Source organism: Microtus ochrogaster, unplaced genomic scaffold (assembly GCF_000317375.1).
Source record: "Microtus ochrogaster isolate Prairie Vole_2 unplaced genomic scaffold, MicOch1.0 UNK1, whole genome shotgun sequence".
NCBI classification, from domain to species: Eukaryota; Metazoa; Chordata; class Mammalia; order Rodentia; family Cricetidae; genus Microtus; species Microtus ochrogaster.
Window position 1 is genome coordinate 41394971 of NW_004949099.1, and position 14095 is coordinate 41409065.

General features: G+C 50.2%; 1 protein-coding gene across 1 annotated transcript in view; it reads right to left on the minus strand.

The window, feature by feature from the left end:
* The window catches only part of Tead4 (TEA domain transcription factor 4), an 81370-nt gene extending 68654 nt beyond the window's left edge, over positions 1–12716 (minus strand). Inside the window, exons 1-3 of the mRNA XM_026788071.1 lie at positions 12710–12716; positions 12213–12489; positions 11960–12159 (exon numbers count right to left, since the gene is read on the minus strand). Of these exons, the coding sequence (XP_026643872.1) occupies positions 11960–12159; positions 12213–12489; positions 12710–12716 (484 nt within the window). The remainder of the gene's footprint in view (positions 1–11959; positions 12160–12212; positions 12490–12709) is intronic.
* Positions 12717–14095: the final 1379 nt, after the last annotated feature.

Genomic DNA, 14095 nt, shown 5'->3' on the forward strand with positions numbered 1-14095 from the left:
CGACCTGACTTTAGTACCCAGGACCACATAGTGGAAGAGGAGAACCAGCTCCCACAAAGTTGTTCACTGGCCTCCACATGCACACATCTTCCAGAAAGTCATAAAAACTTCCCGAAAACGAATGAAGAATATACCTGGAAAGCCAGATATATTATTGCACACCTTTAATCCCAGCACTTGAGAGGCAGAGGCGGGCGGATCTGTGAGTTCAAGGTCAGCCAGGTCTATGTAGAGAGTTCTAAGACAGCCAGAGCTACACAGAAAGACTGTCTCAAAACAAAACAATAAAAACAAAAATAAAAAACAAAACCCATCAACAACAAAAGAATATGCCTGGCAAAAGGCCTGATAGTAGACAATTAAAGAATGCTCAAAACAAGAGAAAAGAGTGGTAGACACTGGGTAGACCCTCACCAGAGTTACAAGGGAACCAGCTGTTCACCATCAGTAGCCACTGGAAATGCAAACCAGGGCTGCAGAGACGCTCAGCAGGTAAAAGAACCAGCTGCTCCTGCACCACAAGGTGGCTCACAACCACCTGTAATTCCAGTTCCAGAGGATCTTCTGCAACTTCTTGCCCCCGTGGGCACCAGACACACAAGTGGTACAGACATAAACTCAATCACTCACACACACACACACACACATACACACACACACACACACACACGTAGAATGAATACCAGCACCACCCTGACACACCAAGCCATGAGAATGAGCATGAAATACACTCATATGTTCCTATGTGGCAATGCAAAATGGTGCATACTAGAAAGAGTACGGCAGATTTAGATAGAGTGTATTAGGGCTTGCCTGCATTTATATACGAATACTACATACATTGCATGCCTGGTCACCATGGAAGCCAGAAGAAGGCACCAGATCCCAGGATCTGGAGCTACAGATGCTTGTGAGCCACCATAGGGGTGCTGGGAACTGAATCCAGGTCCTCTGGGAAAAGCAGCCAGTACTCTCAACCACGGAGCCATCTCACCAGACCCATATGGCAGCGTCTCACGACATTCAACGGATCTATCTGTTACAAAAGACCCAGCCATCCCATTCCTAAGTGTTAATGCAAGAAAAGTGGAAAGCCTGTGTTCACACAGCAACAGAAAATGCATTTTATTCACAACTAGCTGGAAAACCCAAGACGAACAAACACGCTGTGATCCATCCATTTACAGTAATGGAACACTACTTAGTACTAACATGGAGCAAATTGAAGGGAAGCAGACATAGCAGCTTGGATAGCTATGAAAGGTATTATGGCGGGTTAAAGAAGCCAGACACCAAAAGCTACAACTGTATGATTTGGTTTACATGACTTTCTAGAAATGGCATAAGTCACAGGACCAGAGAACAGATCAGCATTGCCAAGAGATGAGCATGGGGGAGGGGAAATGACGGTAAATGAAGAAATGTGGGGAGGATAAACCTTCCTGTGCCTTAATTGTGGTGTGAACATACAACTCCATGCATTTGTCAAAAACCATAACCCATATGCCATAAAGAGCATGTTTTATTGATATAAATATAATATAAAGTGTGGGCAGAGCTCAGTGGTAACCTGCCTGCCTAGCTGTGCAGAGGTCAATCCCCAGCAACACACACATGCGCCTATGTTCTGCCTGGTGTGTGCTGCTCAACTCTACCTCTTTTACAACCCCGTGATAACAACCCTCATACAATGACAGGTCAGCCTACACAGATGCTTCCTCCTCCCGTGTCCCCCTCTCGAGAACAAACTGTCACAGCCCTACCTATTCTTAAAGCTTCTCCCTCATCCACTCCAAGAAGCCTTCCGTGGCTCCTCCTAACCCCATCAGAACAAGGCATTTGTGCCTTAACTCTTCCTTCATCTTGAAGACCATCACTGCGGGCAGAGTATCAGCCAGCCACCAGGCCTTCCATTCACAGTTGCCCCAAACTGAGCACACAGTAGGTGTTTTGTGGGTGCTGTGGGTCGGTTAAGGGCTGCAGTCTGAAGAGGGGAGCCTGCAGTGTTTTCTAGGGACAGGGAAAGCCCCTCACCTGCTTAAACTCCACCTTCTGTCACCACACAAGGTCACAAGTTTAGGGAGGGACATTTCTGAGGATCTCTGCTCATTTCCTGCCTACCAGCCGCAGAGTTCCCAGGCCTGGCAGGCAGACCCTTGAGATCCACCTGCTGGGGGACTGGAGACTCAGAACTGTCATTTCTCATTTGCAGCCACAGGCGATGGTGTCCCTCATCTGAAGTCAGTTTCACAAAGCAGGCCCACAGGGGCACAGGACTCCTCAGGCCACCCCACAATCGGATTTTCTAAACATATCGCCAGCCTCTCCTTAAAAATTCCGGCTAGTCTAGTTTTTAAGGACCATCTGTAAGTCATTTATTTGACAAACACTTACACAGTGCTTGGAGGAGCTGGGCAAGGACCAAAGCCTTTAAATGTTGTCATTTAATCTTCACACCAACGCTGTGAAATCGCTGCCGACTTTCTTCTTTCTTCGGCTGAGACAGTCTCAAGTAACTGTGGCAGCCTTGAACTCTGAGATCCTCCTGCCTCAGCCTCAATCCAGAATGCTGGAATTACAGGTTTGTGCTACTGAATATGGGTCTCTATTAACACTTTTACCTTCATTCTGCATAGGGGAAACTGAGGCACACCATACAGTTAAATAACCTGCCCTAGAGAAACCTTTCTGTCCAGATGGTAGTGATGCATGCCTTTATACCTTTAATCCCAGAACTCGGCAGGCGGATCTCTATGAGTCCTTGGCCAACCTGGTCTACAGAGCTAGTAGGAGGACAGTCAGGGCTATATAGAGAGGCCCTGTCTCAGAGAGAGAAAGAGAGAGAGAGAGAGAGAGAGAGAGAGAGAGAGAGAGAGAGAGAGAGCGAGCTTCCTGGGTGGACAGGACAGAGGATCAGACTCAAGCAGGCTGTCTGGAAAGCTATGCTAGCCCCGGGCAGCAGGTAGCAATCAGATGAGATGTGGCTAATCTGAATTGAGATGCCCCATTACATGTGACTTTTCAATACTCTATTAATAATGCCAACTAGGTCTTTCATCCTTTTCCTTTTTCTTCCAGCACTGGGGACTGAACTCAGGGCCTTTCATATGCAAGGCAAGTTCTCTATCACTGGCTGACCTCTCCCTATCCAATACAGGTTAAATGTAATATTACAGTAAGTCAAAGCATATTACAAAACGTTAGGGGATACTAAAAATGTAGCATAGAGCTTTTTGTTTTTTACATATTATTTTTAATGTTATATGTGCAAACGTCTTGCCTGTGTGTATGTCTGTGCAGTTATACAGGTGTGCTTGGTGCCTGCAGAGGTCAGAAGAGGATGCTGGATCCCCTGGAACTGGAGTTAGATAGAGTGTGGGCTTCCCAACTGACATGGGGGCTGGGAACTGAGCCTGGGTCCTTTGCAAGAACAGTAAATACTTTTACCAGCTATGCCATCTCTCCAGCCCCATGTTTGTTCACTCTGAGACAAAGTCTCACTAGAAAGCCCTTGGGAGGCCTGGAACTCCATATAGAGACACATTGGCTTCACAGAGACCTCCCTGCCTCTGCCCTGAGCACTGGGACTAAAGATGTACACCACCACAAGAGAACATTACATTTTATTTTATATGTTTGCTGGGGGTGGGGCTGCACACATGCCACTTGCAGGAGTGTGGAAGTCAAGAACAATTTGGGGGAGTGGGTTCTCTCCTTCTCCTATGTACCCAAGGACTTAGCTCAGGTAACAACAAGCACCTTTACCTGTGCAGCCATCGTACCTGGCCAAACTCCAAGGTTTTCTCATGCTAGGCAAGCATTCTGCCATTGACTCACTACCCTGGCCCTTGGCTTTTTTGATACGGAACCTTACTGTATAGCCTAAGCTGTCCTCATACTTCAAGTCCTCCTGCCTCAGCCTCAAGAGGGAACCAGAGCCGTGAGCACAATAACCGAATGTTCTACCATTGAGCCGTTCCACAGTCTTCTTACTTAGATATTATTTCTGTCAGATAGTTCCCCTCTGGCATCTGGACTAGTACTCCATTCTGGGGTCACCTACCCCACAAAATGTAGCTTGATTCCAACACAAAGATGCCACACCCTCCTGCTCTCATGCACGTGTTCTCTCCCTCCCCCCCCCCTCCAGCCTGAACACTCCTCTCTCCCAATCTCACCTCCATTTTGGGAAGCAGCTCTCCCTCCCCCTAATAGGGATGTCTGGTGGGAGAGTATCTCAAAATCACTAGTGGGGCCTCTCAGTGTACCGCAGAAGGGCTGAACAGAGGTACCCAGGTCAGCCATCCAAATTCTCACACAGGAAGAGAGTCTAGAAACCTCTCCACAACACCTACAGAGTCTAAGGTGGGGCTCCAAGGGTTGTAACTTCCATTAGGAAGTTACACACCTGATGGGCCACCTCTGCTGGCCACAGAGAGGAGTGGCTTGTCTTCAGGACCACAGCTTCCAATTCCCCATCAGCCTCAGTGAAGACATTCAAACACTGGGCTGGCTTGCATGGTGGCAAATGCCTAGAATTCCATCCAGCACTCCAGAGGCAGAGAAGTGGGGATCCAAAGTTCCAGGCCACCAATAATGAGTTCAGGGCCTGCCTCCGTGAGACTTTGACTCAGAAGAGCCAGAGCCTGGAGTGACAACAGCTCAGCGGCTAAGAGCACTGACTGCTCTTCCAAAGATGCTGAGACCAGGGTTCGATTCCCAGCACCCACATCAGGTGGCTCACAACCATTTATATAGCTCTAGTCCCAGGGGATCCAACAGCCTCTTTTGGCCTTTGAGAGCATTACACACACATGGTGAACAGACACACATGCAGGCAAACCACACACACAATAAAATTTTTAAAAACTTAAGAGAGACGCCGGGCGATGGTGGCGCACGCCTTTAATCCCAGCACTTGGGAGGCAGAGGCAGGTGGATCTCTGTGAGTTCAAGACCAGCCTGGTCTACAGAGCTAGTTCCAGGAGAGGCTCCAAAGCCACAGAGAGACCCTGTCTCGAAAAACAAAAAAAAAAAACAAAAAACTTGAGAAACACAAAAGCCCCGCCTTTCTGGCTGCCTTATCTTGCCCTTTGACCTCTAATGAGGCCCAAGATCATACACGCAGAAAGGAACTAAGCTGTTCACCTGGCACGAGCCAGTAAACTAAGTATAACTGGTAGGAATCAAAAGGTGTAAACAACCAACGTAGTGCAGAGAAGAACTGAGGACCAGATCCTGATGCCCAGCGTTGACAAGCCCACGCTGTCTGCCCAGCAGCTTCAGGAGCTTCCTGGACCACAAAGCCACGGAGGGGAAGTATTCCCAATGTACCTCAATCCTACTGTGCTGAGACAGGTAGGATTTCCAGCCTGATCTAAAAGAATCTTTCACAATGTGTTCTCCAAGATCCTCAAAGCTGTCAGGTGAAGAGCAGCAGAACTGGCCATCGGTCACCAATGCCAGCACCAAACCACACAGTGGTCAGAATCGACATAAAATGAATAGACATTTTATTTGTGCTTAAATAAACCCACAAAAAAATGCACACACACACACACACACACACACACACACACACACACAGAGAGAGAGAGAGAGAGAGAGAGAGAGAGAGAGAGAGAGAGAGAGAGACACACACAAATTTAATTTTGCACTTTTTTCTTTCAGTGGTCCTCCAGTGCCCTATCGTGCTAGCTAGGCAAACGCTCTTCCACTGGGCTACACCTGGCAAACACAATTCTCATAGAATAGATAGTCTCCACCTTTAAATGCCAGATATGGCTCTTGATGTGGCCAGAGTGTCACAGAACTGAGTCAAGACCTCATAACTCCACTGCCTCATCCCTAAGTTGTGATATTATTGACGATTTGGGTTTTTTTTCCCCCTCTCAATTTTCTTCCAGGTTTTCTACTATGAGTCTATATTAATTTTCACAAGTAAAAAACAACAACAACAAAATTAAAGCCAGTTGTGGTGGCTCACACCTTCTAATCTCAATAGTCAGGGGGCTGAGGCAGGAGAACTGCCCTGAGTTCAAGACCACATGGGCTCCAGTGTGTGACCCTGTCTGAAAACAACAGAAGAGTTGGACACTGGAGTGCTCAACACAGTTCTAAAATACTTGGGAGGCAGTGGCAGGGAGATAAGGAATGTAAATTCACCCAGAGACATGTACGAAGGCTGAGTGAGGTCAGCCTGGGCTACCTGAGCCTCAGTCTCCATCCAATAAGAGTTGGGGATGTAGCTTACTTGCCAGAATGCTTGCCTGCCACGCTCAAAGCCCTGGGTTCTACCTGTAGTGCCACCTAGCCAGGTGTAGCAGCACGTGGCTGTAACAAACACAAGGGAGGTAGAGGCCTGCAGGGGCCAGCGGTTCAAGGTCCTTGTCAGGGACAAAATAAACTTGAAGCCAGCTTGAGATACACACCTCAGAAAACAATAAAATACGACAAAACTTGAAAAGGCTGGGGAGGCTGGGCAGTGGTGACACACGCCCTTAATCCCAAGGGGAGGCAGAGGCATGCGAATTTCTGAACTCAAGTCCAGCCTGGTCTAAAAGAGCTAGTTCCAGGACAGGCTTCAAAGCTACAGAGAAATGTCCTGAAAAACCAAAAATGAAAGGGCAGGGGATGTGGCTGAGGGGAAAGTGCTCGCTTGCCCAGCCTGTCCACATCCCAGAGTTCAACCCCTAGAACTAGAGGAAACTGTTTTCTAGGCAAATATAAATCACATTTTCTTTTTGCTTAGCCTCCAACCTCCTAGAACATTCTATCAGTTGAGATGATAGAGGCCTGGTTCTGCCATCCAGGGCTTGCTCACTATCCTCAGCACCCACAGGGCTGATGGAAAACAAAGCTAGGGAGAGCGTGGGCTCTCCCCTTAGGAAGCTCCAGTACCTCACGGGAGGTGGAGGGTGAGCGCTGTACAAAGCTCCCAGACAAGTCCTTCACCCAGACACACCCCACACCAGCCACTTCCCCTGCTCCCAGGAAATCCACAAAGCTGAAAACCCTTCCTGAAGAGTTAGAGTGTTGTTCAGTGCTTGCCCCAACATGCACAAGGCCCCTTAGTTCTAGACCCAGCATTACAAACAAAAAAGGAAAGAAAATGAATATTTCTTCATCCAAAGATTACACAGGGTGCATCCAAGCTAGTCACCTCAAACTCCATTTCTCCATAGAGTTTTTTTTTTTGTTTTTTGTTTTTTTTGTTTTTCGAGACAGGGTTTCTCTGTGGCTTTGGAGCCTGTCCTGGCACTAGCTCTGTAGACCAGGCTGGTCTCGAACTCACAGAGATCCGCCTGCCTCTGCCTCCCGAGTGCTGGGATTAAAGGCGTGCGCCACCAACGCCCGGCTTCCATAGAGATTTTTAACGCAGAGGGCTGGGGTCAGAGCACTTGCCTGGCACGCACGAGGTCCCAGGATCTAGTTTCAGTATAGCCAAGCAAACAAATCAACTAATTAATAAATAGAATAGACCTTGATCTAGAACTGGGCAAGGGATGAACAAGGAACCCGGCACTCTGCCATTTCCAGAACCCTTGTCTCGTTCCTTGGAGAAATAACCAGGCTAGCATATGTTCTCTCCACCACACCCCTCTTGGATGGGTCCTGGCAGTGGTCCTAGGGCCACTCCTGAGGCTGCTCTCAACCCCAAACCATGACCTGTGAGGATCTGGCAACCTGAATTCACACAAAGAAAAAAATTCCATGGGCTGACTGACTCTCCCTTCTAAAGCCAGGGGCCCCTCTGCTTCACAGCCAGGCTCAGTCCCACCCTTCCATAGATGATGGCAAGATAAATGTCCAGCCTCCCAGAACATTCCGCCACCTGCCTCAGGCAGGAATCTCCTCCTGCCTGTCTTGCTCTGTGACTGAAGAAATCTCTGCACGGTTGTCTAAGTGACCCAAGGCTCCTCTCTCTCTTTACCCAAAGCTCTGCCCACTGTCACCTCCCAATTATTACTTGGGGCTCAGTGCCAAGGTGGAGGGCAGCCAGGTTGGACGGCAGCCAGGAAGAAACAACACTAGTCTTTCATCCTGGCCAAGGCAACTCACGAAGTCATCCTGGGGGCTCTAGGGGAAGGGGTAGGCACGATTCTGGCCCCGTGAGCCTGGCAGGAACCTGGCAGAGGGCTGCCAGACACAAGATCTTTGCTAGTGGGACACAGAACAGAGCACTCAGCCAGATAATGGGTCCTTCTGCTCAGGTTTCGCTCTGAGTCAACAGCCCCCTTAGGCAGAGAGCCCCACCCCAGGGCCCACCCTATGTGTCATCAGCCCCTCCCCAGTGCCCTCTGCACTGGGCCTAACACTCAACCGGATATGCAATCCCATCCCCCAGGAGGGTCACCCTGGCCTTAGCACAGCTCCCATTTCCTGCCCCTGGTGACTCCTCTGAGGTCTATTGTTCCCATTGAGTTTGGGTCAAAGGAAGCTGGGACCCCACCCATGGGGGCCTGCCTGCCCACCCTAGCCTAGAAGCTGGCCCAAACCACGGAGCAGCAGGCCCATCTTCCTACCTTACTGGAAGCTGGCCTGCGTTGCAAGCAAACAGATGGGCACAGATCTTGGCCTGAAGTTCTGGCGGGAAATTTCCCACAGATCCTGTCCCACCAGCTGAGGGCTCCAGGAACAACCACACAGGTGTGACTAGACTCTCCCCAAAACACAGCCTTAAAAAAATGACACGGAGAAAGCTACCATTCCACAAGAGGTCAAAGCAACACTGGAGATGTGGGCTCCCAACCCCCAGTGAGGCAGCCTGCCCTACCCCAGCCTCCACCTGGGCCCCTGGTCCTGGCGACACCCCCGCCCTCAGGGTGCTGGGAAGCAGCTGTTCAGCTCCAATTTCAGAGCTTTAAACAGAGCCCTTGTTCCCACTTCTGCCAACCAAGGGTCAAGGGGGCAAAGAGGGAAAGCCGCTCTCAGGAGCCCCGAATTCCCAACTTCCACCAGACCAGCCTCAACTACAAGAAGTCAGGGGCAATGCCTTCTACCTCCCCTGAGAAAGAGGAGACACAAGTTTGGCAATAGTTATTGCTTTGTGACAGTCACAGGCACAAGAATGCAGGCCAAAGGAGGCTGTGACATTTGCATCCTTGGATCTGGAAAGATGGAGTGGGGGTAGAAGCTTAGTGGCAGAACAGTGTGCTTAGCAAAGCCCAGGCCCTGGGTCCATCCTTAGGACCAAAACTCAAATGATAGAGTGGGTGGATGCATAGATAATCAGACAGATGGATAGACAGATGGATGGATATATACATACACACACACATACATACATACATAATACTCCACACACATATACATACACACACATACACACATACGCACACACATACATACACACATACATACTCATACATGCATACATACACACATACACACACATACATATATACATACACAATACATGCATACATACACACACATACATACACATGCATCCATACACACATACATGCACACATACACACATATGCACACACATACATATACACATACACAATACATACATACATGCATGCACAATACACACACATACACAATACACGCATGCATACATGCACATACATACACATACATACACACATACACACACATACACACGCATACATATATACATACACAATACAAACACACATACATACACACATACTCCACACACACACAGCACACCTGGCAGAGCAATACTCAGACCTTTAGCTGGACAATGATGCTACCCGCAGGCAAAGGACGGCCTCTCCATGGCATGGGACCCACAGCAAACACTCAGTTCATGTTGGCAAAACAAACACGGTAAACAGAGTGATGAGGTTTCCCAAGGGGGGCTCAGAGAAACGGTTGCTCAAAATCCTCTAGCTTCATATGTTATCGGACCCTGGATCCATCCCTCAACATGGCAAAGGGAAGAGGGGTTCTTGCCAAAGCAAGCTGGGGGAAAAAATACTCCATTTCCGAGGGCCTTGGGATGTACTAAAAGGGGTTTGGGATGTACCACCACCCCGCCACCCGGCCACCTCTCCACACCTCCACTCCCCCTCATCCTGCCACCCCTCCTCACCCCCCATTCCCTCCTCATCCCCCCCCCCACATGTTACTCATCAGGAAACTGACTGAGCCCAAAAGCCTTATACATAGTGAGTCTCAGAATAAATGCCCAGTCTGTCTAACCCCAAGCCTGTCCATTTTTTACCTGACAAGAGCTGCTTTTGTAAATCAGCAGTACACATGGCCTGAGCTGTTAGGAGTATGAGGTATTTCCCAGCAGACGATCTAATCTACATTAGCCTGATAGAAGGAAGGATAAACACAAGAGCCCCCACTCCTGACACAGACTTCTGTTCCTTCCTTCCAAGAAACCCTAGCTGCCATCTCTCTGTTGTGTTAATGAGGGAGACCTCTGGTGCCAAGTCTGTCTGTGACACTCACACCATGCTCCTGTTAATATCCTGGAGGCAGCCAACAAATCCCAGGCAGCCCTCACCTTCCTAACTGTCACCAAAGCATTCCCGCAGCCCCACAGGAACAAGGTAGTCTAGCAAGCTGTGAAGAAAGAGGGAGCAATCCCAACTCTGGAAACTGAGGCAGTTTGAATCCAGCATGGTTACAGACCAAGGCACTGATTATTAAGGAATAAGCAAGCCTAATAGTCTATTAATGAATAAGAGATTTTCCCTTCAAGACTCCAAGGAGAAGCGAACCCTGATATGTAGTTCAGGCGGTAAACTTGGACACTCTTTTGTCCTTGAGGCTAACTTAGAAACACTACCAACATCCCAGTGCCCAACACAGTCAACTAAGCCTGGTGACTCAGGCCTGTAATCCCAGCTCAAGGCCAGATTGGTCTTTTAAGTCTGTCTCAAAAAAAGTTTTTTTTTGTTGGTGCTCCCCCCCCCTTGGGTTTTTTTGAGGGGGTTGTTTGTTTGTTTGTTTTGAGGCTGAAGAATGAAAGTCAGTTTATGCTAGGGTAGCAAATAGGGTAGAAGTACCAGGCCAGGCTAGACTAGGCTTCTGTCCCAAAAGAAAACAATCTAAAAAGGTCTCTCCCTTTCCCCAAAACCCACCCTATCCCCTAAAGGCAAAGATCGGTCAGTTTCGCTCGCCTTCCAGCAGCTCTCTAAACCGTTCTGGCAGAACAGGATCCACTCTCCCTCAGAAAGACAGCTGCCTGGAAGGGGGGCAGGTGTAGGCAGCTTCCTGCCAGTTCTGCCCAACCCAGCCGGGACGGAGTGGGGAGTGGGGGTGGGCAGACACCTCCAACGACTACTGTCAATTTCTCCCTGCACACAAAGAACTTGGAGTGCGCCGGTTCTGCAGGAAGAAATCCAGAGCCAGAACCAACATCCTCAGAGTGAGGACAGTCTTGGAGAGGAGGCATCATCACACACCCACTCCGACACTCAGGATTTCAGACAGCACCCTCTTCAAGGTGGACTGTAGTACAATGTACACACTGTCACGTTCAGCACAAATACACCTACTGGAAACAAAGTGAGTCATAGCGTTCAGATCTCTCTCCCTCCAGTACACCCAAAACTTAGGGATGCTGGCACAGAGAGATCTCGCTTGAACTCACTCACAGAATCGGAGTGTGGGTGTGCCTGGAGCCCCCTGACATGTGCACCGCGGCGCCCCCCTGGGCTGCCTGCTAGGGTACAGTGCCTTGGATTTTGGGGAGCTCACGTTCATCAATCCTCAGCATGGGGAGACAAGTGTCTCAAACCCTGGGGGACCTCTGTAAAAGGTCTAAGCAACACACTTCCCTCCGGGGCTTGCTTCTCCAGGCCAAAAAGTAGAAAAGGGTTCTGTTTCTGATATTCTGATACTTCAGCCAGGCGACCCTGCTCTGCCCAGCCCCTGGGCTCTGCCGCCCGCACGTGCCCCGCTGGTCCTCTAGTGCTTCCCGGGACCACGCGGGGACGCCGAAATCGTCCGAAGCTGGCAGTCTTACCGGTCCCAGGGTGCGGGAGGCAGGGTAGGAGCGCTCGGCTGGTTGCAGCAGGTCCGCACGGGGCGCCAAGTCTTCCAGCAGCAGCGACGGCTGCAGGGGCCGGAGCGCGGAGCTGCGGCGGTCCCCACCTCCGAGGCTGGAGTTTGCAGAGGAGCCCGGCAGGAATGCACGGAATGGGCGCTGGAATGAGACGCGCGCGGCTGGGGAGGGAGCGGAGGGAGTGGCGCTGCCACCCGCACATCAGGGAGGAGACCTGGCCGAAGAGGGGCCGGGCAGCGCGGCGGGGCGGAGCCCGGGGGACTGCGGGCGGCCACGGGACCGGGCACGGCCGAGACACCCCGGGACCCCACGCGGATCCTTCGGCGCCTCCCGTCGCGTCCACCCGCCTAGACTCTGGTCTGCCAATTTCCCGCTCTCATCCAGCTCCCCACACTCCCGGGTGGCGTTGAGTCCTAGCTGTCTTCCACCCTCCACCACTTCCAGCTGAAAACCGTCCCCTCCGCCGGGGTGGGGCGCGCCTCGCTGCGCTCCTGGAAGGACGCGGACGCGAGCAGGAAGGGCTGTTCCTTCCCCCAGGCTGCGACCGAAGACTCTCGCTCCGGGAGCAGGAAGCAGGAACTCCCGGCGCTGCTCCCAGATCCGCCACCGCTTTCCCTCTCCAGCCCTCCCCAGTATTGGCCCTTTCAGTTCTCAGTGTCCCTTGGGATCTGCAGAACTGTCACCTTAGAAAGCAGGAAAGAAAAGGGAGACCCGTCATGGGCTCGGTTGTAACTCTTGTGACTTTTTATCCTGTGAATTAGTCCACCGGATGCTACAGAGAATAATAAGGATATAGGGTCCGGGCAGGGGTTCACAGAGATCTGGAACTTGCCTGGGGACCCTAGATACAGGACAGTGTCGCCAAGTCTCGGTGTTGTAGAAACGCGCCAGATCAACTTAGGAGAAACACGTGGGCTCGGGCTGCGTAACCAATTTGGCTTAAACCAATTACAGTTACTACGTAGCTCCAGCACCCACCTTGTTGCTTCGGGAAACTTAAAACCAAAGAAAAGACTTGCTTATTTCCAAAAATCAAGCTATCTCTGGAGCATTATCACTTAGTTTTCAGTGCTGTGGTTCTCCCAGTGTGCTCTCCTTGGCCAAACAAACTCTTGAAGGCAGTAAATGGCCGGATTTATCTTATCTTTTGCCCAGTACCAACAACAGAAGACGAGAAGTATCTGCTAAATGAAGGGTGAGTAGCAGGAGAAATGTTGGAGTGTACCCAAGAGAGGTGATCTAAAGAGTCTGCGGAAATGCCGGCAGCACGGGACTAAGTAGCATCCAGCCTTACAAAGTGAAGACTTTGAAGGAAGCAGTTCTCATTTGGATATATAAATTCTGGTATGCTTATTAACTAATGAGTCATATCAAAGCTTGGTCATTCCCATTCACATGAAAAGGGCCTCAGCACAAGACAGTGTATCTGTGAGCGTGAAGTACAAACCGTCCTACCTCTTAGCTCAACAATCCTTTGTGGAGTGGCTGTTGACTCTGGCACCAAACTAAGTGCAGAAAGAGGCCCCTGCCCTCAAGAAGTTCACTGTCAGAGCAAGGCAGTAATTCAATAACGCAACGTCCAACACGAATTCAAGAACGGAAACAATGAAATTCAAGGCACAGGGTGACATTTCTCAGTGTGATGATTGCTCAGGGTTCTGTGTATGCTGGGCAAATGCTCTGCCACCGCGCTGTGCTCCACCCCCCCCCCCATCCCCGCCTTAATTCGTTCTGGTTTTCGAGACTGGTCTATGGAGTTACTCGGGCTGACCTTCAACTGGTCAATTCTCCTGCCTCAGCCATGGGAATAGCTGGAATTACAGTACAGGTCTTTTGCTACGGGGGTCTGTGGGGTGACCTCCATCTAATTCTTGAAGGACACGGGAGTTTGCCAAGTGGTTTTCCAGAAAGGCTTGATGTGAGAAATTAAGAGCGGAAGTAGTGGGGTTTGGTGGTGCCCACCTGAAATCCTAGCTCGAGGGAGGATGCAGCTTAAGACTAGCATGGACAAAAGTGTAAGGGAAATGAGTGCCCGACTGTGGAGCTCATACAGGCTGCGCTGAAGATGTGGCTGGCCATCACGAAGGCCACTTAGAC